General features: G+C 35.5%; 1 protein-coding gene across 14 annotated transcripts in view; it reads left to right on the top strand.

Moving 5' to 3' along the window:
• Positions 1-24,229, top strand: part of LOC145689315 (nucleolysin TIAR-like) — a 1,166,854-nt gene that overhangs the window by 1,069,944 nt on the left and 72,681 nt on the right. For all 14 annotated transcript variants that reach the window (XM_081763493.1, XM_081763481.1, XM_081763496.1 and 11 more), the window contains 2 exons: positions 4,064-4,244; positions 19,588-19,723. In XM_081763493.1, coding sequence (XP_081619619.1) covers positions 4,064-4,244; positions 19,588-19,723 — 317 coding nt within the window. The remainder of the gene's footprint in view (positions 1-4,063; positions 4,245-19,587; positions 19,724-24,229) is intronic.

Below are 24,229 nucleotides of genomic sequence, written 5' to 3'. Positions count from 1 at the left end.
AGAAACTGTTTACAAATTTTATTTTATTAAATTATTATTATTAATAATAATACGGTGTTATGATTTTTACTTACATGTTAAATGTTTGTTAACTAGTGATCTCGAATTAACACAGTCTTGTTGGTTAGTTGAATGTGTATACTTTGAAAAAAAAATAATAAATTCAGCTAATGCTTTCGGCTAATTATTGCCTAAAGCTATGAAAGAAGCATTGTTCTCTTTTAATGGCACGGGCTTCAATCACTGAATTACAGATTCTTCTTACTTTCAAAATTCCAAATCTCCGCATCACATAAATGTCTGTCTGTGTTCCTTTCTTATATATATCCATTATATAAACGAGGCTGAAATGTGAATATTTGTTTTTTCATCTAGCTTTATGTTGATTCAGTACTCATAAAGAAAGTAGCAAGTTCCTCTTTCTCTCTGTGATTGGAGTCCTTTAAAAATATATAGATATACAGTATATTGCAAGTTTTTTCATCATTTGTTAACTAAAATTAATTTACACTGTTTAGCACTAAATTCTTTATTTCAAGAGTTGATTTCGGAAATATCAAACTATGTCGTTACAGACGTAGAATCAGAATTCGGATTTATTTAGATCTTATTTTTTCCCTTTTTTAATTGGAAAAAAGACAATACTAGTAGTTAGAAGAATGTTTCTTTCGGTATTATTAGTACTAGATTTAGTTAAAAAGTCTCCTTACGTTGACAAATGGTGCATTCAGGTACGTTATGTGGTGAGTATTTATTATATACATATTTTTATTGATTTTTTCTGGTTTGATGGTATGGGGTCTCGGTAGGATTTTTTAAATATATATATATATATATATATATTTTTAATGGTTCAAAAAATAGCAGCGCTGGTCCAGTGGAAATAAGGATCGTGGATTTGGTCTTCAAAGAATTTCTCACAGGGTACATTTTTTATTGTTTTTATTTTTTATTATATTTTTTTCTCTCTTCAGGCGTGTTGTTTGTGAATATATATGTTTTAAATACTAATTACTGTGTAGCTGCTTTATGTAATTACTCTATTTCCTCCAAACACAGGTTTAGCTTTTACACCATTTTAAGTAAATTGCCTTTCCTTCGGAAATATTAATTACCTCATAAGTGCCTCATTATAAGTATTCAAAATAATAACAGGGAAATTATTTTTGATATGTCACATTAGTTTATATTCCATCCTCGGAACAATATATGAAATTTCCTTTGCAAAAATAGGAACAACTTCACCACTTGAGAAGTACGCTTTAGATTTATTCACCGACTTCTCATTTACAATCAATCTGACTGTGCAAAATTAAAACTTATTTTTAAATTGTGTGCAAAAGGATTAGACCAATTTTACAACTGAAAAGAAAGATTTTTTTTTTTTTTTCATTTGTTCGCTATGTTCGACACGTTCAGCAAGTACACGAGTATAGCATAGAGGAGCCGAGTGAACAACTCAAATTCAAGAGACGTATTTGAAACAAAATTAATCTAACATACCCTATCCTTTTTTATATTTAAAACAATTTTTAAAATGTGCAAGACCGTGAGTCTAGCAGAAGTTCAAGGACATAGTACATGGTATATGATGATAATGTCTTTTAACCGCTTACCAAAAAAATGCATTTCTAAGAATTGTTTATATTAAGTTGGTGGCAACGAAATGTCCTTTTAGTCGTCTGATGGGGAACTCGCCTCAGCAACACAATGGATGCACTATGATCACAACTCTGTACACGTCCTGCAAATAGGCTGGATTTATCCAGACAGCCAGAAGACAGTACGTTGTTGAACAGAATCGCATGAAAATGCACCATAGAGAACACAATTACAAGTGATTTTTCTTTATAAATTCAAACTGGGACATTCTGCACAACAAGGCACAAAAAACATCAGTACATGTGAGCCAGAAATGGTGAATGAACTCACCATTCGCAGTTTGTTTGTGAATTGATAAAATGTTGAACCCATGGGTACCACATTAATTAACACTGGCCAACAATAATTGCCGCCTGGAGGTGTTGCTCTGAGTGAAAGGAATAACCAGGAAAGTTTTCTACATCGAATTGTCACTCTTAAAGAAAAATGGGTTGCTACGACTATTGTAATATTGTAAACGGTCAGGACAGTGTCCAAAACTTCTAGTGAATGTTGCTGATATGGCGAACTATTCTGGTATGGAGTTCATCCATATGTCATTCTCCGTGAGATGAAAACATTACTGTCAATTATTCTAGTGCTGAACTCTATTAATGCATCGCAAACTTGGACGTAAGCATCCAGAAATGTTCATTATATATGGCTTCCTCATGATGCAAGTCAATGCCGCAAAAATGTTGCTCAAGTGGCATGCCGACTCTCCATGAGTCGCAATATAAAATTCTTTTTTATTCACCGTATTTTCCTGACTTCTTTGCATCTCGATTATTTCCTGGGAGAGATGATATTATTTGATGATGGAGCGGTGCAACGTGCGGTTGAGGAGTTATTTGCCTTTCAGACTCAAGACTTCTTTTGCCGTGAAACCTAATCGTTGGTTAAGCGATGGCACAAGTATGTCGTTGCAGACGGCAACTACTTTTATTAGCCAGTTTTTCCCCTTTTGGAAATAATGCCCTTGGGTTCAGACAGTTCATTCGCACCAACCTGATATATGACGTCTCAGTCAACGTACTACACCATCTTGTCTGTTCATTTAACCTTTTCGGTTTATCCTCAGTCCATGGGAAGACAACTTACCAGCTAATCAGCTTGAAGCCTCAGTTTCAAGGTCCAACTTCCCTCTCCGATACATGAATGAATGGCGCAGAAGCTCAAAATAGAACTTTGATATCACATAATGACTGGGACCTTGATCCATTGTTGAACCAAATGAATCTCACAGGTTAATTTTTCTTTCGAAGTTTTTTTTTCCCTCAGATACTGTATATTGAGGAAGGAATAAGTAGCATAACAAATAAGAGAAGTTTCAAGCTGTTACACCATCATGTGGTACTTGCGTAGATTATTCCAATTTCGGTAGTCAGTACTTTTTCTGTGTATAGCAAGCTGACTCCCACCTTGAATGATATTAATTTATTTCTCCTATGTACGAGGCGAAGAGGTATAACCGAGATTAGATAGACATAAGATTCTAGTAAATTGAAAGAACGAATTAATGCTCAGTCAACCAAATGCAATCAGAAATTAAAGTGAATTTCATCGTGGCCAAATAATTTATTCTTGACTTGGGTAAGCGAGACCTGCTCGTGTTGTCATTGGGCGTGAAGGTTCACGAATCCTGTATCCTTGACTTGAAATAGGATTGTCCAAACAAATGAGACAAAAATCTGTAACATATTGGAAGTAAGTCAGTTTTCCTACTACTTCATAATTGATCATAGGCATGTAGTAATTTAACAGTCCCTATTTTATTCACCTTTAAAAATATATTGGTTAAATCAATGCACAATCGTTATACAGCTAACTGACACATGGCAAGTTTTTAATGAGAACACTTTTGTTATTATTAACATTAATCAGACACAATATATTAAAAGAATTAGAATATTATATGTGAAATTGTATAATTTTATTCTCCAGCAATTTCGGACTTTCTAATAGCAGAACTAACTTTTCTGGATATAACTTGAACAGCATTTAATAGTTGTACTGTTAAATTTAATGAAATAGTATTTATGCCACTATTTATACCTTAGCACATATAATGTGTTAGTTTGATAATAATTGAAGAATTTCATAACGGAATTTGTCATGAAAAAAATTTTTGACCCCAAATGAGGCTACTTTTCATGTCCTGAATAAGTCAAAATTAATGTATATGGTAACGTTTAAATACTGTAAGGAAAGGCAGTGTCAGTAATTATTAATATTTAAATAATTTTGTTGTTAGTGGTAGTTGTAATACGCACTCACTTTTTTATTTCTTTCAAGTGCATACTTAAATAATTAAAAATAATATTCATTAAATCTTGCAAATTGAAATGCAACTAACATTATTTTTTCTTTCGTTTTCTCTTTTTTCTTACCCATTCCCACGGTTTTTCCTTTGGACTTCTAGTGAACACCAAACCTCTAACATTTGATGAGGTGTATAATCAATCCAGCCCGACCAATTGTACTGTGTACTGCGGGGGCATTACCAACGGTCTGACGGAGGAATTGATGCAGAAAACTTTCTCACCGTTTGGTCAAATCCAGGAAATTCGAGTGTTCAAGGACAAGGGATACGCCTTTGTAAGGTAAGTTAAAACAACTTTGTCATGGTAATTTTATAGAAATTAGAAAGAGTGAGAGATTTTTGTGAATACTTGGACAAAAACTTAAGAAGAAAAGGCTTTTAAAATATTTCTTGTAGTGTATGAGGCGAAGTCGTGCAATGTGAATATAGAAAAGAATAGAAAAGGTTAAAAAGATATTAAGATAACATAAAGAGACTTGAATAAATAGTGATGGAGATGAAGGACTGTGATATACAACATCGTTACGAGGGAGGAGAGGAAAATGGCATCTGAACCGTTTGATTTGTATTCGAGTCTTATCCTCTCACTAAGATTGAACCTGCGAACATACGTTAAGCAGCTGTAGTATTTTTCAGTTTTATGGAGAAATAAAACATTGTTAAAGGCAAAAGGATTACATGAACTTATTAAGACATTGAAAGAAATTATGTTCTGAGCGACTACTGTGATATAAAATATGGTGGAAAGAAATAAAAATGATATTTGCGGCTGATATACGATATCAAAGTGGGTATTTTTATGTAGAGATGGAGAGGTCGATAACATGAATATTGACTAAATTTGCAGTAGGTGTGCTTATTATTGCGGAATAAACGTAGACAATATTAAGTGGGATAACACAAGGCAAAAAGGTTAGCAGAAAACAGTTGTGCATGGTAGTGATCACGGTAATTACGTACGATGATAATGCAATGATGGAAGTAGTTTGAACCATATTAAGAGTAAAGTTTGGAACACAATCGATGACGTATCGGCTAAGCGAATGAAACACTTGGCTATGGCACAATGTGGTTGTGTGATAAAAATGCGTGGCTAAACAAATAAACTAAAATGCGAGCAGATGCGAAAAAAAAGACAAGACGTGACAACATCGCATCCCTCTTACTTGCTAACTGCGTTTACGGACAACTCGGAACTCCGCCATAAATGCTGTCCCTTAGCATAGAAAAACGTCTGCAATCCTATAAAAACGAATGTGTTAAATTTTGAACCGTGTGTAGTGAACGGAGTTCAGCCCTATCTTGTTTTCTTGCAAGATTATTTTTACCTTGCGAGACAAGGTTTTGTTGATTTTATGTGTTTGTATTATAATATAACAAAGGTATACTCAAACATGCATGTATATAGACTATTTGAATGAGGAGCAGCAGTCTCGAATTCGAATGTCTTAGTTGTGACACGTTCTTCCAATGTTGGGCTCATTTCGGGTCAAAAGAAGTTATTTGCATTTTGTCGGCATTGCAGCCGGGAGCATTTCCCCCAGGCAGTCGTTATGGAATATGATCACGGCTTGAAGACATGAGGAATCACAAAAGCACGAAATGGTATTTTCGTGTTGCGAAACATTGTCTCGTTGATACAGTATATTCATTAGTGCTAAAGCAACCAACAAAGAGGTCATAATTCATCTTTTTAACCTTGGCTGTTCACGTCAAAAATAATAAGATAGTATAATGTGTGGGGGCTCAAAATTCATTTGTTGTAGAAAACCGACGTGAGCCAGCCAAACAGGTGAAGTAATATATACATATAAGACTTATATTTCTTCACGGAAATTGTATGCTTAATGAGTGAAAAATCTAAATGCAGATCATCCTCTACGTCTCTCTCTCTGTCTCTCTCTCTCTCTCTCACACACACACACACACATTCTCTTACTTTCGTAAGTAGTTATTCAAGCAAAATTATTCACCTGCTACCTCATAATCATGTTGATGATATTTTCACCGTTGGTTTGGATGAAAGGTTTTCGTTATCTTTAATCAAAATATTTTATCTACTCTTTTTAATAAAAAATAAAGCTAATATATTTTTTGTGTCAGTTGAATCAATAGATGAGTAGTGTCTTCACTTTCGTTTTCAATCTAAATGCAAGGTTCGCAAAGTAAAATTTGCTGTTCTGGTGTGCTGCATAAAGAAAGCTTAAACTTGTGAATTAATATGTTTCACTTTATTTTTATGTTAGTAGGTTTCGTTGCCGTCTTTATCTTTGGTTTATTTGTTCTTTAAAGTTCTTCCTTTCGGAAAAGTTAAACAAACATTGTAATTCTCTCCTTCATTGTAATATGTGTAAGCCAACTCAAAACATAACCAGTGTAAGTTTCATATGAAGCTCATGTCTTTAGAACCCACCGGAAACAAATGATGCAGGAAGTACTGGAGGAAATACATCATGATTGGTACATCCGTTGTACGTAGATAAAATTCTTTAGGATACATTAGTTGCATTCTGTTTATTCACTAGGCATCCCCTAATATATATATATATATATATATCAGGGGAGTGCCTAGTGAATAAACAGAATACAACTAATGTATCCTAAAGAATTTTTACCCTATAAAAAGAAAGGCGATAACATGGGAATTTTCTGATTTACCAGTTACATCTTTTCCATGATAGTAAAACTAAACGGAATGTGAATAAAAATGTATCGTCCAGTGTGTGGGTAATCTCATCGAGGATTCGGAACCATCATACCCGTAGATGAATTGAACAAGTGATAAGCTGACGGCGCAATATCAGGGGAACATGGAGGATACATTAACAGTTCCCTCTAATTCTGATAGTGGTGTAACGAGTGATCTTAGCAACATATAGCTTCGCATTGTCTTCAAGCAGAATACCATCTCTGTGATTCAAAAGTACTGACTCCATGCTTCTCAATTTTTCATACATACGTTTCATTCATTGCGAGTACACAGTTTCATTCACTGATCAGGTGGACGTAGTTTCATTTAATGTTGGTTTTGGCTGTTTGAGACTGTTTCATATAATGCTAAATGATGATGGCGCTATGAAGTATCGTAAAGAACCACTTCTTATTGCACGTCAACACTGTCCTTCCTCTGACAAGATAACAAATAGGCCTTTTGTACGTGTCACTTCGTGAACTAGTCAGCTTATGTCGAACTCATCATTATACTTCATACTATTTCCAAAACTGGTGGGAGGTTTGGTTGTTTCTACTCTGTCAGTAAGTGTTTACCCATGTGTCTCACATGTTTGGTCATTATCGGTTTATAAGCCGCCTTCAGTATCTCATTGTCTGTGCTTGTGGACGTCACGTACTTAGTACGTCCTGGAGAGATTCGTGGCTGTTCTTAAATTTGGTCAACCAGCGTTGTGCTGCCTGCTCATTTACCGCATCCTACTGAATGTCTGACATATTTTTCTTTCCGTTCCGGTAGCATTTACTTTCAGTTTAACCTGGTAAAACACACAGGCCAATGTAATGCTGCTTCGATGTCCATGTTTGACCCAGAAATGGTCTCTTTTGCAATCTGGGCTCGCGCGGGCACAGCTTTCTATTCTCAAAGGGGATCGTGATCATTAGTCCCAATGAGGCGCACCCATTTACCTTATTGAGCTCACACTTGTTATCAGCTCGAGATCACTATCCTCAATGGGGCTCGTGCTCGCGCTCACTAACCTCATTGCGCCCCATGCTAGCTTAGACTCAGGCTCTGGCTCGCTGTCCCCTTATAACGCTTGTGCTCACATGGATTCACGCTCAGTTATTCAGCCCGGGAGCCGGCTCGCGACTTTGCACATCACTGGTTTGACATATTCTCTCTGATGCTCTCTTGTATCTGTGGTAACCGGCCACTCCCACCAGGATTCAAGAGAAAAATTCACACGTCATCCCTTTTTCTTCTTTTACCTCGAAACGAAATATGTAAGGAACGCGTGCAATAGACCCACATTGACACCTACTGATATGCAGAAAACTTAGTATTTGAAATTCTTTTGCCCTGACCAGCCGAAACATTATGCAGCAGCAATGTGGTTTGGCATGTAAGCAATGGGTCTTGGCAGGTGACTGGAGACATGATGCACCTTATGTGCATACACAAGGCACATAATTCGTTTAAATTCCGCAGAGGGGGCAATGAGCTTGGATCTGACAATAAAATCCCAAGCCAGTTCAAGTGCGTTAAGATTGTATGAGTGTGGGGACTATTGCTGCAATTAAAATTCACCACCGTGCTCCTCGAAGCACCGCATTATGATAGGAAGCGTTGTTCTGCTGAAAAATGCCATTGTCAACTGGAAATATGTGGATGTACGTGATCAAGAATGACTTGCCGATAGCTTGGAGTCGTCGTAGTGCCCTCCACACGCACTACTGGACGCATGGATAACTATGTGGAGGTTCTCCAAGTTATAATGGAACCACCACTAGCCCGTCGTTTCCCTATTCGATACGTCTCAATCAGCTGTTCCCCTGAAAGACGCAGGATTCTCACCTAGTCATTGATGTGATGAAGGCAGTATCGTGATTCATCGAACCATGCAACGTTGTGCCACTGCTCGGCGGTCCAATGACGATGAGAGAATGCCCATTTCAGTGGTAATCGATGATGCCGTGCGGTTAACTGGTACTTATGTGGGACGTCAGCTTCGGAGACCCATATCTGACAGGTGAACTTTGGTGGAGATCCGTATATGGTGAACTTTGTGCTCAGTCATACTCGTCTTTTGTTACTAGCTGCTTGCTATTTGTTTCGCATACTTTGTGTGCGAATTGAATAGTTTTCCCCAAGGGGATGAATTTCACTCAGGTGCGCAGCCAGCGATCACAAACATATATGTAAATTATCTTCATATTACAAATATATAGAAGCCTCTAGGTGAAAATATACCATCATCCATTTATTATTATTATTATTATTATTATTATTATTATTATTATTATTATTATTATTATTATTATTATTATTATTATTATTATTATTATTATTATTATATACACTGATCCGGCACACAATGATATTTAGACCTGCAATTCTAGGATAAACATATGATGATTTCTACCCCTTAAAGCCTCTTTAGCTTATTCCGGGCAAAAAAAAAAAAAAAAAAAAAAAAACTTTTTCGCGTGAATAGGTAGATATTTCAATTAACAAATGTGTGTGATTCTAAACGACTAAATATTGTAGAGAAGCGAGATGTTTCATAAGCTATTGTAGCTCAAATAAAAGTGCTTTTTTTTTTTAGTTTGGCTACATAAAATAAATTTTTTCTCTGTTTCTATTTTCATGATTATTCAAAAAAAAAATGTAAACGAAGAAAAAGTTATCCTTGTCAAGGATATATTTTTTTTTCTCTATGTTGAGAATCTCTGGCATCTTCCCTTCAGTCCCCACACTGAATGATATGGTAATCCTTTTCTGATATCGACCATGCTTCGTTATATTTTGAAATCAGACTAAAGCCTGTTGCTAGGGGTGGGGTAGAATAGGTAGCTTGGTTCTCTCAAGTTAGTTAAGTGTGAACAAAGAAACGAATAAGGAAAAGGAAAGAAGAAAGAACTTGCAATCGTTGCAAATATTAGAGCACAATAGACACTACACATTGCTGCCCTGAATACTTCGTGTCGATTACAGATCCGATCTAATTATGTGATCCAATTCTCTCCCCCCCCCCCAAAAAAAAAATCATCGAGTTTTCACTCAGCTTTACTTTGTTAAATTTTCTCTGGCATTTCAAAACCCGTTTTGCTTCATAGTAAAAGATCCTATGTTTTGACCAATATTCACTACTATTTCTGTGAGTACAAAGCAATAATTTTTCCTCCAAACTATTAAATCATATCTTAATCCAGCATACATTACTCGTGTTGAAATTCTCAGATTTCAAAATTCTTTTCATATTCATTTTATGTTTATCTTTTTTGTATAATTATCCTTTATTAGTCCCATTTTATTAAAGAATCCCGTATGGCAGTTCGTCTTCACAGTATTGTCAGGTCATCTTCACAGTCAGTCTCGAAGAAGAAATGTGTCTTCCGAAGCTCAACGTAATAACGCAGAGTAATTTCTAAACTACTCGTAAATAACTGATCCACGATCATTGAAACTATCAATAAGCCGCTTCTTGACACTGTAGAAAGTCAAAATGCATTATATGGGAATATAGTGGAATCTCTGAATTATGGACACCAGTGGGACATAGTAATTTATCCAAAAATGATTTATCCAAAAAGGACATAGTAATTTATCCTTTACACAGTGGTTACACAAACAGCTTACTTACAGCTCATATGGTAATTGTGTGCAATATAAAGCTTTAAGTGCAAATATAGATTATTCTATAATATTAATCTATATTTATATTGAAATAATTTATTCAGTGTTCGAATTACTTGGTAGATGAACGGAAACTCATCCTCTATAAAGAAACAAAAGCATTGCAGTGGGATGTATTTATATGGTGGGTACAACTAAATATATTATTAAATATGTGGTAACTTTGTCCTCAAGTAGTCAGTCATCTCCTGGAAAAAGAAAAGTAATTTTACTGGCTGTGCTAGAAGTAAAAATATTAATTGAAGATTTTCTATGGTTCTTCTCAAAGAACAACTGATTGTGGAAAAAGAAAACAAAAATTTTAAGTTCAACTTGCAATTGTTCTGTGCGATGTTTCACCAGATTATCGGATTATGAGAAAAACATTTTGTAAGGAACTGATTTTCTGAGTACTACACTACGTGCATATCTCAGATTTTTTTCAACTGCAGAAAGTATTTTTTGTGCTACTACTAAGAATTTAGAATAATTTTTGCCCGTTATTGAAACTTGGCCGGGAGATACTGTCTTTATCCATAAAAGAGAGGGTCCTGTCCCATAATAATACATATTGTACATATTTTTTTTCTGGGACACAAAATCTGTCCTTATTATGTAGGTGTCCGTTAACGGTGGCTTCACTGTAATAACAATGATTGACATGTACAAATAAAAAATGTAGAAAACGAAACCATATTGACTCAGTTCTTGTGTACATGCTGTGTCTAATACTAATTGTAAATCTATTCGTTCGCCTAAGTTTCCCATACACTTTTAAAAAAAAAAAAAAAAAAAAAAGTTCATGCGAAAAGAATTGGACCCTTACCTTTTTTACCGGCTTAGTGATGTATGTAAGCAGGCTGAGCAGAGTATGCAGACAAGGCGAGGACTATTGAGTCAACTTTCGCCACTATCCTTTTAGCATGCACAGTAGGTTAATCATGCCATAAAACGACGTTAGTAGGTCATTCATTACGAGAATATATGATAAATTTTAAAATTCAACTGTAAATTCATCGTGTATAACATTAACAGTAGCTGTTTCACATCCGTTGTTACAACCATTCAATTAACACCTCGATATGAATGTTTGCGTACAAATGCAACAGTGAATAATTGTTGCGTTGTTGCAGCTAGTGCTGCATGGTGGGGGACATATACATTGATACACAAAGAGAGGGATGGGAAAACATATTTCTGTTGAAAAATATTTTGTAGAAGAATTACGAGTAGTTATATTAATTAAAAGGAAACCGTAACATACCCGACAATACAGATTGACATGGGAAATACTATGCAAAAGCCTTGGGGAAGGGGGTACTTCTGAAATGTTCATGACGACACAGACACGTGATCGATTATACTCCCGCCCCTTGTTCAACGCAGCGTGTCATTATTGACCCGTAGTATAACCACTCCATGCAACCAAAATGGATATAAATGTCTCCCAATTTTCATGGACATTGCGCACGGGGTATCATTGCCCCAGGGCTAGTATACTTTGTTTGCGAGGCCATGTCACTGAATGTCACATTGCAGTATATTTGCCTGTGAACTTTCACTAGTTTTTGGACTTTGTTTTTTACAGAAAGAATTGGGATGGAGAAATATAAGAGTGGAAAGCAGAATTTGTGGACTTTGTTAATTATCTCTGAATATTGTATTTTAAAATGTCCATTACATGTGCTCTTTTTATTATTGTTGTTTTTGTTGCGTAGTTTCAAGCAAAAAATTAGCCATGCATTCTGCAGCTTCAGTGGTTATGTAGGTATATATGTGTGGATGTGTATGGAAAGTATATTAACAAAAGAAGGGAGAGTCAAATATATATGTGACGAAGTTTATCTACAAATTCACAAAAATACAAGGCTAACAAAACTGAGTTACAAAAACATTACTAGAGAAATTCAGGACTTCAGTTGAATACTTCATATTTTAAATAAATTCTGCATAGTATATCCTGTACCAAATAGACGGAAGACATTTGGACTTTTGTCAATATCACCTGGAACACTACAGAATTGAGGGGATTATTTATTTATCGGATTGTCACTAAAAGTAAATCTTGGATTATTTTAGGGGGAGAGGACTGAAAGCAAAAGAAGCAACACGGAATATAGTGTTCATTATTTCTTTAGTGCAACTGCGTTACATGCAGTCGTCTGCGGAAGAAATCATATTTACTTGTGCTGCGATCTGTCATGCTCGTATCTTATCAAAAGAAATAGCATACAATATACTTATTCTTGAAGTGCTTGGCTGCAGGGCCGTTCGAATCTAGCAATAAGACATAAGCGTCCTCGACTTTAACAGGTGTTTGCTTCCTACACAATAATGCATACTGCATACTATCTCTGTGAATATTTCGGTCTTTACTGGTTTACAAATAGAAGGCATCCTCCTTGCTCTCCGAACCTACTTTTAACCGATTATTAGCTTTTCAAACTTGTTCGTCGGAAACAGTTTATATCGGAAGTTCAGTAGGCTGAAATAATAAGGAAAGAATTTTTCCAAAGACTTCCAGTACGTTGGGAGAAGTACATCGATGGATAAAGGAGATTACATTTGAAATATATACCAATAAAGCAAATGTGTTCTCAAGAACAGTATTTCAAACTTATGATTAAGTAAACATGATAAAAGTATTTTTTTAGGTTTGTTTTTGTCGTCAATATTTTGGCTCGATAGTTTCTACTTTGGTGCATGGGGTCTTGAGTTCGATTCCCGGTGAAAAATCATTGAAAATTTGAAATGTATTACGGTGGTTTGGATTCCACATCAAAACTAGATCAACGTCTCAGATAGCCTCAGTGCTGAAGAGGAACACCAAGCTTCAGTAACAAATCTATGATTTCTGTTAGGTGTAATGGGACATTTCGTAGCAAAGTAGTAGCAAGGGAGGTAATAATCATCACAGGAAGGAAAAACCAGTATACGGGAAATTATTTAGCATTAAATTGTTGATAAATACCGATAGTTAATTTTACTGAAGTTGTGGGTGCAATTTTCAGTAAATTCTAGTTTCTTTTAAAATTTCTTTAAAATGTATTATAGGGCTAAGGGCAAAACGTATTATGCCCTTAAATTATGCAAAATGTATTATTTAGCTGTGTATACGTACATCCCTATCGTTTTGATACACACACAAACACGCACACACAAAGTATGTTTCGGGAGGGACTTCGTTAGATAATAGTACCGTACTCTTTTAGACATCGATCATCTAGTGGCGGAACTAGTACGGGGCCAGGATGCTTAGGACCTCACTTTTTTTAAATAACAAAAATAATTGAAGCTATTATTTATATATTTTTGAAAGTTTAACTCTTGATATTCGAATGATAGTCTGGATTCTGTCTCCCCCAGTTTTTACCTTCTAGATACGCCACTGCGACCGTTGAGGAAAAGTCGGTTTTGTATGTGTGCGAACTATAAGTATGCTACCTGCTTGATTTGGCTGTTTATCTGTAACCATTTTAATATTGCTATTAGTACCATGTTAGTTAAGCACTTGATTTTGTGTGTTCTTTGATTTCACTATAGCCTATTGTATACAGTATTTATTATCTCCGTTTCACTACTAACGTGAAGCATACCAAATGAAGGGAGATGAAAATAAGAGTTTGCATCAGATTTTCTACATTGCGCATATGCTTAAGATTGGCCACAGTTAATATTGTAGATTTCAGTACTCTAGTACGTAGTGCTATGTTAAAATGTACAGTCTTATAACTTCATATACCTACTACGTTACATTATAACGCTGGGAATGTGTTCAAAAGATGCTTTCATTTAAACAGAAATCAAGTAGTTCGAGTAATGAAGAGCGCCAAAAGTTGTTAGCATTTCCAAAGCCGCAGAGATGTTCCAAGTATATTTCACAGCTACTAGGTAGAAGCAGAACGGTTGAAGAGACATTTTATGTCCAAGTCCTTTAAGATCTTCGGGTATCTATCGAAACTCCGTCCAACACATTCCAGTACTTTCTTACAGAATGACACATCCAGATCCGCACAAGATCGTTCTTTAGGCGAATGTGTGTGAGGGGAAGGGGAGGCAATCTTATTGCACTATAATATTATACTATATGCCTAAGGAACAGTGATGGCGTTACGTCAACATAAGGCTTAAAAAAGCAGCTTCGCAGTCTAAAATTCACTTGCAAATAGTGATTTGGCAAGACTCCCTTCTGAACCATATAAGTCTTCAATCCATAATTAATATGTACGTGGACTACTGTTTGGTTACAGGACATAACTTCATTATCATTGGAATGCCAAAATTTCTTTCTACATTAGCGTCGTTTCTGGTTTCGCTTTGGGTGGAAGAGGGTAAGACACTCCGAAATACATAGTTTCACTTTTTCATTAGTATATTATTATACTATGGATTAAAATGACCCTTCCCTCCACAAATGGCTTGATGTAATGCTAGAATTTTTGGTAGGTTTACACTCGACCATTTTTTAAATATAGCCTGTACCTAACCCCGTATACGCTCGTTATTTCGTAAATTTTAGGTGAGTACGATTTACTATAAAAATATTAGGTGGGTCGTATACTCCCATGTACACCCCATTATATCCCTAGACAGAACCTGAATAAAAAAGATCAGCAACAGATTTTAGTTTGAACTATGCACAATTGCCAAATAGATAAAGTACGTTCTCAAGTTTATCCGTAGTCTGTTTAAGTATGAAAACTCAAGGGGCGTCATTTGGGGAAGGCCTTCTGAGTTTCTCCCTCCTTAAGTTTGAGAAACATGTGCCTTTTAATAAACTGTATACTAATACGCTGATAAAAAACAAAAAACAAAAAAAAACTCGTAACTCATATCGGTGGATAATCTCCCCCCCCCCTCCCTGGCAAAACCTAAAATGACGCTACTGGATGAGAGTGAATCACATGTAGTATTATTATTTGGTTAATTCAACAATTTTTGTGTGTAAAGGAATATTTATTTTATTTTTAAAGGTGTGAAGGAAATTTTGTCATGTAGTTTAAATTTAAATTCAATGCTTTAATAAGCGAACTCCCATCTACTACCATTTTTTTTTTTTTTTTAATTGTGTGGTGTATGATATCACTGTTCTATTCAACTTTCACATGAATTGTTGCATATTTTCCTTTTTGATATATAATTGGAACATATGTTTCGATTGATTGATTTAAAAACAGAAAGAAGAAAAAGTTTTCACGCAGCACGTTCAATAGCTCTGAATTATTACCTTTTTAAATGCTTAATCAAATTGCGGTAATTACACTTTTTGTAGGGGGCTTGCTTCCAGTGATGTAAATTCATCAGTTGACTGTGGTGTTTATACCGTCCTCATAGGTCAAAAGGTTTCTTAACTTGTTCAAGCAAGTGATTAACGCGTATTCGTTGTTGAATGGAGATTTTGACGCAGTAGACATCTAGCGGCGAGGTGTAGTGATAAATGCGCAAGCAAGATCCATCTCACGGTGGAGGAATGTACTACATACCTAGAGTCTACTAACGATAGGGTCTTCTGGTCCTGGTGGTCACTCAAAAGTTGGATGAAATAGCCTCATTATCACCCAGCTGTAATTTGACAAGGAAAAAACTTAAAAGAAGTTGACTAATGATAAAACACGATTCAAAATTCTCTTGCTCCTGAAAATAAATTAAGCTTCACTTATTTTTTTTTTCCTCTGCTTGTATTTTGAAATTTAGAAACTTTTTTCTATGGAGTTTAACGGTTCTTTTTCAACACCAATGCTGTAAGAGACTCACTATACCGTTTAACGTTGAATCAGATCCGTTCTCTCACGGAGAAAACTTGTTTTCGATCCTTAGAACTTTTAAATATTTGGGTCAGCTGTTAATTCCATAGATCTATGTATGTAGATGGTAGAGGTCTGCACGGGCCTAAATATTTAGCCCGGGCCCGGCTCGACCCTTGAATTTACAATGTGAGGCCCGAGTCCGAAATTTATGTTAGCATTTTAGGCCCGTGCCCGGCCCGAGCTCTTGTGATAATCAAATGAGCCCGAAATAAGCTCGAATTACAGAAACTTAATAATTAACCCAAAATTGTATTTTTATTTATAGCAATTAGAGGTTTAATTTTGCAGTTGTGCTTTAAAAGTTCTCCAGAAAGAACGGTCCAATAAATATCGTTGTACAGTATATTCACAAAGTTAGGCCCGAAAGCGCTTGAGTCTGGCTCGTGGGCTGGGTCGGGCTTAAGCCCGCGGGCTCAGCCTGAGCCCGTGCAGATCTCTAGTAGACGATTCAAAATACTGCAGAACAACCGATGAATTGATGAGCAGAGAATAAATCTTCGGACCTGAATTTCCTCTCTGTATTTCGATCGATGTAATAAAATTGAAAGAATAATAATGTTCGAAGTTAAGTGTTGATCAATTTACTGCTCTACTAATGAAACTCTGAAATTTGTTTTGTTTGTAATTTGTATCTGATTGTCAAGAGCATAACTTTTTTTTTATTTTTCGTCTCTAAGTTTATTATTATCGTTTTAAACGTGTAAAAGGGCTGGGAAAATGTAAATTACTCAAAGTTAAAGTACTGTACGTAAACAATAGTAAAGTACTATATTTATTTGTAAGCTGTACTGTGTATAAATTAAATTATCCTAAAGGAACGAGATTACGTGTTAACAGGATATATAGTTAGTAAAAATTTAAGAAGTGTTATTATAAAAATCTTGCAGATTTAGAAAAAAAAATCATATATAAAATAGAAAAATAATGAAATACAATTTCGGATGTTATAATAATAATAAGGAAAAAAACCTTTTGGTTATGGTTTTATAGTAATTTTTGTGTCTAAAAATTCCTTGGCGCTACACAGTTCGTGACAAAGCACGTAAAACTGGATTATTTGTGGTCCCGTGCTGTTATTACTGGCTTTCTAAATCGTAGGGCCACGAACTCATCTAACCTCAGTGCGGAAAAGAGATGCTTGATTTCAACAAAGAAAACAAAACGAAAGTAGTTTCTCAGTTATCTCACGATGTTGGATTAAGAATGAATGTCTCTTCTTTAAGGTAATATTTTGTTGAAACTTACTAAATACTACCGCGATTCTGTTGGATGCTCTTGACAGATACAATCCACAAGTTTGTGGATTTTGTTTGTTAATTTTTGGTGAAAATGTACTTGCACACTTAAGTGTTTTATAATTAATTATGATAAATCAGTGAACATTGAATCGTGAAGATTTGAATCAAATTAAATTCTTTGAAGTAGAAAAAGCGAAAGAATTTTACGTCGTTGATCACAAATGTCTAAAGAATGACTGCAAGGGGTTTCAGAAGGTTGTTTAGACAACTCTTAGACGCCGGGAGCTTTCTCATGACTACATAGGTAGCGTGCGTGCCTTTGGGGCAGGAAATACGAGTTCGATTACTGACGCATGCTTCTTTGGTTCGGATCTCATGTAGATCTATGTCCCATATAGCCTCGATAGTGAAAGAGACTCTAAACGCCAAATCAAACAACCATTCTAGGCGTCAGTTTTAATATATTCTGTTAAATTAGCTATTTTGTATAAAGAGTTTATTTCATGCATGAAAATTCGTAGTGTATATTATGTGAATCTTTAACATGATTCTTGCATTTTAAATTCTCAGTTTGTCTCTCGGCTATAAACAAGAGTGGACTCTGACGTCATTTAAATGTCCAGCTTAAATATACGTACATCTAGCTAAATGTTTGTGTTGAGGTCGCAATATGCATGATTTTTACGTCTCAGAGCTACAGAGAACTACTAATAATGCTGTTTCTTCTTGTTTATAATTCAATCAGAACTACTACGGAAAAATATGCCTATTTTTACATATATAATGTTTTATTACACTAATTAAAGTAATGAATAACTCAGTTTTCTGACCCATATTGTCGACAAATATATTCACTTATTTTCCCTTTTATATTTTCTGGTAGTAAATTCCACCCATTCGATACTAATACCGATTACTTTATTACAAATAAACAGGTTGTTGGTTTGAAGTATGAAACACATTCATTTCATGCCAGCTCCTTCTAAAAACCTTTGAAAAAAAAATATAATCTCATTTCTTCATAAATATATGAATGAATTCATTCAGGAGCTAAAGATGATGCCATTGAGCTTAAATTTTGGGCAGTACCTAGGGAAGTATTAAAACTAGTAATGCTAACCAGTTAGTTTCAACGACTAATTTATTTGTTACAAAATAAACTATAAATATACTATACAAAACTACCCTGCTTCCTCTTTCCCATTAGAATTTGAATTTTTGCTTTATAAAATTACTTCAGTAACAGAGCACACAGTATGAAAGAAACATATAATATTCCAGTTCAATCTAATTTTTCCTGAAAGGACATGCAATGAATATAGAACTAAGATTTCCACAACCCAAACAGCAGGCACGCGTATACACCGTGATCAAGCGTAAGCGTAAGTGTAAGATCAAACTGACCAAGCGGATTATTTAACAAGGATGCCGTGACTCCGTCAAGATCTGTAGTCATTTTTTAGTGGCAATGAAGATAAGAGCTCAGCAGCGTCTGATACGTGAACTGTTGTATGAGTTCCAACTCGGACAGAACAATTCAGCAACAACCCAAAACATTTGTCATACGAAAGGGAAATGTACAATGAACCACAACACAGCTACTCACTGGTTCCAGTAATTTTGGAAAATGTCGAAGATCAACCAAGGTCAGTCAGGACGCCCCAGGGTAACAGATTCTGAGGTCATACGACATGCCATTTAGCAAAATTCATCCACTAGCATACGACGATTGTTAACTCGGCATGTCCCAGTCCATTTTTACATGCCCTCCATTTTTAGGAGAAATAATATTACGTAAATTAATATGTCGTTGAAGTCAGAAACGTGATTTGTGTGTGTACCCGAAGACAATTCACGAGCAATATGTTCGTACACAACAAAATTAATATAGTGCGATATGGAATCGCACTGGCAACTCCTAGACAGCAGATGTTGAGTGCTCTTCGTTAAGATTTAATGACTTTCAGCCTAGCACTTGTAGCTTATATTAAGAGACTGCCATGAAATTCACAACACATCGTTCACGTTTCTTTCCATACATATTATTAAAGTATGCTTAGCGGAAAATACGACTGCAGTGACAACACTTCCTTTCGTTTTGTATACATTGTATATGTAGTAGTCGTAATGTCATATAATCTTAATGTGTTTTGTAATTCTTTAATAATTTGTTACATAGCTCATACGTATAATAGTAATGTAGTATCTTTTGTGTTCTTTCGCTTTCAGATTTTCCACTAAAGAATCTGCCACGCACGCAATCGTAGCTGTCCACAACACGGATATTAATGGTCAGACTGTGAAATGCTCTTGGGGGAAAGAATCAGGGGATCCAAACAACGCTCAGGCAACTGGGCAAGTAAGTGTAAGTACCATTTTTATATTATATCCATTTTCAACTGTATCATAGTGTAAATAAGCTTTACTGCTTGAGTGGTGCTTCTCCATGAGTTACTGAAACAATAAGAACGTTGTAATCTGTTTGTATTGGAAGTATAGTAAGTTTTCGTTGGGAGTCACTATTTGTACAAGGAAGAACAAGTTTATCCAACAGTGGACATCAAATACATTAGTAAAGTTTGCCTAGGAGTATAACCATTTTTTCTTATCAGCAGTAAAACTGTCAAAAGGGCATTAGCAGCCACGGACTGTCTGCTGATGAGTAGGATGTTGCCACTATTACAGAATTAGCCGCTTTCTACTATCATCAGGAGGAACAAATATGATTGCCCTATTCTTTCTTTTGAATAGTCTTCAGTGTTGCAAACCGATAAAATAGGTTCAAAGTAGGAATAGTTTTCTCTCGTTATTATTTTTTGTTGATGTCCTTTGTGCAACTTGGAATCAATTTCACATAGAGAACAACTAGACCACAATTGGTTGAATATTATAATCGAAATTCTGATTCATATAAATAGATAACATAAGCAATTCCAGCTTCTCATTTTCACAGTTTAAAGTATGTTCTCGCTGTCGCTATTTTACGTGGATTGATTCATATCGATGGTAATATGATTATTATCCCCATCAAAACATTTTGCAAGATAAGGTAACTTCCTTTGATATCTTCGACATATTGTATGTAGTTTACTTATTTTTCGGGAGCAGTAAAGTTTTTTTTTTTTTTTTTTTTTTTTTTTTGTCTCTGTGTGTGTGAAAGACTAAACACGTCGTAACATTTAGGATCACAAATGGAACATACTGCGCTAAGAGAGGAGGGGGCTTGAACCTGCCCTCTAACCCAGCCTACCGTCATATAGTACAGCGAACACCAGTTAACGTCCTGAAAATTACCGAAGTGGGAATATTTCGGATTTTAAAATGTTGAGTTGATTTCGAGTTTAACGTTCCTTTCAGTAGCGAGGTTGTATGAGACGGTACAAACTGATTAGCGTTTGATTCCAAACCACATGAGCTCCCGCCGGGAATCGAACCCGGGTCTCCCATGCCAAAGGTGCGTACGATAACCACTTAGCCACGAAGGAGCTCGGATTTTAAAATGTTTTGCTTATTCCTTTATGTCGTTCATGGAGAAAATTCAGAGGCTTGGATCGGGAGTAGAGAAGCTTTGCTCTGCTCGATAGCATATATATGGATCCTAATATAATTTACATCAAGATACTCTGTGTGTTTCACAAACATCGTAAGAATAAGATATTTCTTTCATATATTGTAAAATGATGTTCGCTAGCTGCAAAACCTAGCTACACAAATATACGTGATCCCTCTGAATTAACACTAATATTATTAGTCTAAAAACTACGGATGCTAGAAGTAACAAAAGCTTTATCATATTGCTGTTATAACCGTAATGGGATTTGTCATATTGAAGGTAAACTGCAGTTATTTCTCTGTTGCAATGACAACTGTGGAAGATGGTTTAGTAAGAAGGATTTGTGGTAGGAGCTGGCTAAGCTTTAGATCTTCACCTTCGAGGAAAACGTTGATTTTGCTTTTTGGCAATCTATATGTAAAATTCATAGTGCAATTTTATTCTAGTATATTCTTGTACTTGAACTAAGCTTGAAAAGTCGCTCATTTAAGAGAAACTTGCTACATGTATGGCGTTCTACTTGGCAGATTTGTAGTTTGCAGGCTGCAGCTATGAACCGTCAGCTTCTGAAGTCATAGAGCAAGTTAGTTGCTAGATCGAATGAAATTCAAAACTGTAATTGTTTTAAGAAACGTCAAAAATATTCATATTTCAAGCTGATTCACATGCTCAGTAAAATTAAGCGTAAGCATATTAAAAAAATATTCTCTAAAATATGGGAATGCTTGCTTAAATTTGTTTCATATTTTTATATGAATCAGGACAGGACGGTCATTGACTTCTGTGATTGTTACAATCCAGTTTTTATGCAATTTTCTTTCTATACCATGTGAAAAGCAGTTAGAGCGTGACACACCACCTTTCCCGGTTAGTTTCGATGGCAAACTCTTGATAAGGGCGGTAGGACGATAGCTCATCAAAAATGCATCATGTTTTATATACTGCAAGAAAAAGTTGGCGTCGTGCATGGTGCGTGCCATGTAGACTAAGCTTATCTCCATTTGCTGTAGTAGTGGTGGCGTTGCACATGTGTTCACGTGTTCTATAGATGCTGAAGAGAGAGTGGAGGGAGAGGGACGGCTGAAAAATGGTGTCCTGTAAACACGAAACCGTACAATTGTTTCTTTTTTTTTTTTTTTTTCGTTCGTTAGTTAAACCAGCATTAGTTAGGTTGCTTAGTAATTATTTAAATTACCTAAGCTTTCAAGAAGATAGGTCTATATTAAACTTCATTATTCTTAAATAATTGTGTAGAACATTAATTGTGATTTGTTATACGCGTTCAATAATACACAATTCAGTAATTATTAGTTTTAATGAAAATAATAATACTAAAGGAGATGGATGATGTATTATTTCTGAAAATAAACCATTCCCGTAAGTTGTCCATAATACGCCAGTATCGCCTATACGGCCTCTTATGTTCTGAAATATAAAATGTCTCATTGGCTCCTATTAAGCATTCTAGCTGCTGTAGGAAAACTTTTATCCAGTTCTATTTATGGTCAAGTGTCAGTACTTTCCCTTCTGCTATTCGACCCAACATTTTCATATATAAAAAGTATAATGAAACAAACTTCTCTATGGCTGAATAAAATTGAAATCAAAATTTGGTTCACAATAGAAGAAATTCCGCTTTAAGCAAATTGATGGTTAACACTGTAAGTTTATTCAGTTGAACAAATTCTTCCAAATTTCATTATGTACCAGGCACAAATCTAGGGCTTTTACGGAGATTTCTTTAGTTATAATAACACTGCTACTAATAATAATTTGCTTATTAATGCACTCATAGTAGTGGTCGATATGGGACGGTTTGAACCGGTTTGGCATATCGTTAGTAACGTAAAATGCCAAACCAAAAATCATACCAGTTGTAAAAAAAATAAAACTGAGCTAGCTTTACTATAGAAATCCAAACTACGCTATGCATAAATGTCGGAAGTATTATAGAACGGATTTGTCCGTCCGTCTATTGACAGGTACCAGAGTAAAACGATCATAGATATCGAGATGCGTTTCTTTCTCAATCGATTCAGCGTCCCAAGGATAAGTTCCATCTTCTCCGTTAACTCTCTATTCAAACAGGAAGTGGTTCAAATTATCAATTTTTGGTTTCAACGTTTATTGCCATAGAACGAAAATGGTAACATTGCAAGAAGCGGTTTTCTGTAAATGATTCAGCGTCTCAAAACAACATATTATGATTATCCACAATACTCTATCCAAACCAGAAGTGGTTTAAATTTCATATTACTTCCGGTTTCAATGTTTATCGCCATAGAACGAAGATGATAACAGATAGTGAGAAGTAGTTTTTCACAAACAATTCAGTGACTAATGGCAACATATCATGACTAACCACAATACTCTACCCAAACCGGAAGTGGTTCAAATTTACTATTACTTCCGGCTTCAATGCTGGTTTTCGTATAGCAATAACTGAGTGCTATCAAGATGTTTTTCGCAGTCGTTCAGCGTCTCAAGAATATGTTCCATCTTTATTAGACCTCTATTCAGACCGGAAAAGGTTTCAGATTAGCAATTTCCGGTTTCAATGTTTATCGCCGTAGAACGAAAACGGTAATAGGTAGCAAGAAACGTTTTTTTTTTTTGTATACGATTCAACATGCCATGGTTATCCACAACACAGTACCCAAACCGAAAGTGGCTTAAATTTAAATTTTCGGTTTTAATACTGATTTCCGTAGAACAAAACGGTAAATGCTCTCAAGATGCTGTTTCTTGCAATCGATCCAGTGTCCCGGTTTCAACGTCTATCACCTTAGAACGAAAACGGTAACATACAGCAAGAAGTGTAAGCGATTGTCTCAAGATAACGTAACTATCCACAACACTCCACCAAAACCGGAAGTGATTCAAATGTATTATTGCTTTCAGTTTCAGTACCGGTTTCAACGTTTATCGCCATAGAACAAAAAGTGTAACAGATAGCGAGAAGCTGTTTTCTTCTAAACGATTCAGCGTCTTAAGACAACGTATCATGATTATCCACAACACTCTACCGAGGACGAAAGTGATTCAGATTTACTATTATTTCCGGTTTCAATATTGATTTTCGTAGAGCAAAAACTGTAAATACTATGAAGTTACTTTTTTTTTTAATCGGTTCAGAGCGTCACAAGAATAGGTTTTAGCTCCTCCGTTGAAGCTTTGTTCAAACTGAAAATAATTAAAATTAGCCATTTCCGATTTCAGCTTTTATCGCCACATGACAAACACGGTAATAGATAGCAAGAAACATTTTCTTCTGCAAACGAGTTGAGTTGATTTTGAGTTTTACGTCGTGTTCATCAG

The sequence above is a fragment of the Thermobia domestica genome, chromosome 1, assembly GCF_964235325.1.
Source record: "Thermobia domestica chromosome 1, izTheDome1.hap1.1, whole genome shotgun sequence".
In the NCBI taxonomy this organism is placed as follows: Eukaryota; Metazoa; Arthropoda; class Insecta; order Zygentoma; family Lepismatidae; genus Thermobia; species Thermobia domestica.
This window is presented reverse-complemented; position numbering and strand designations above follow the sequence as displayed.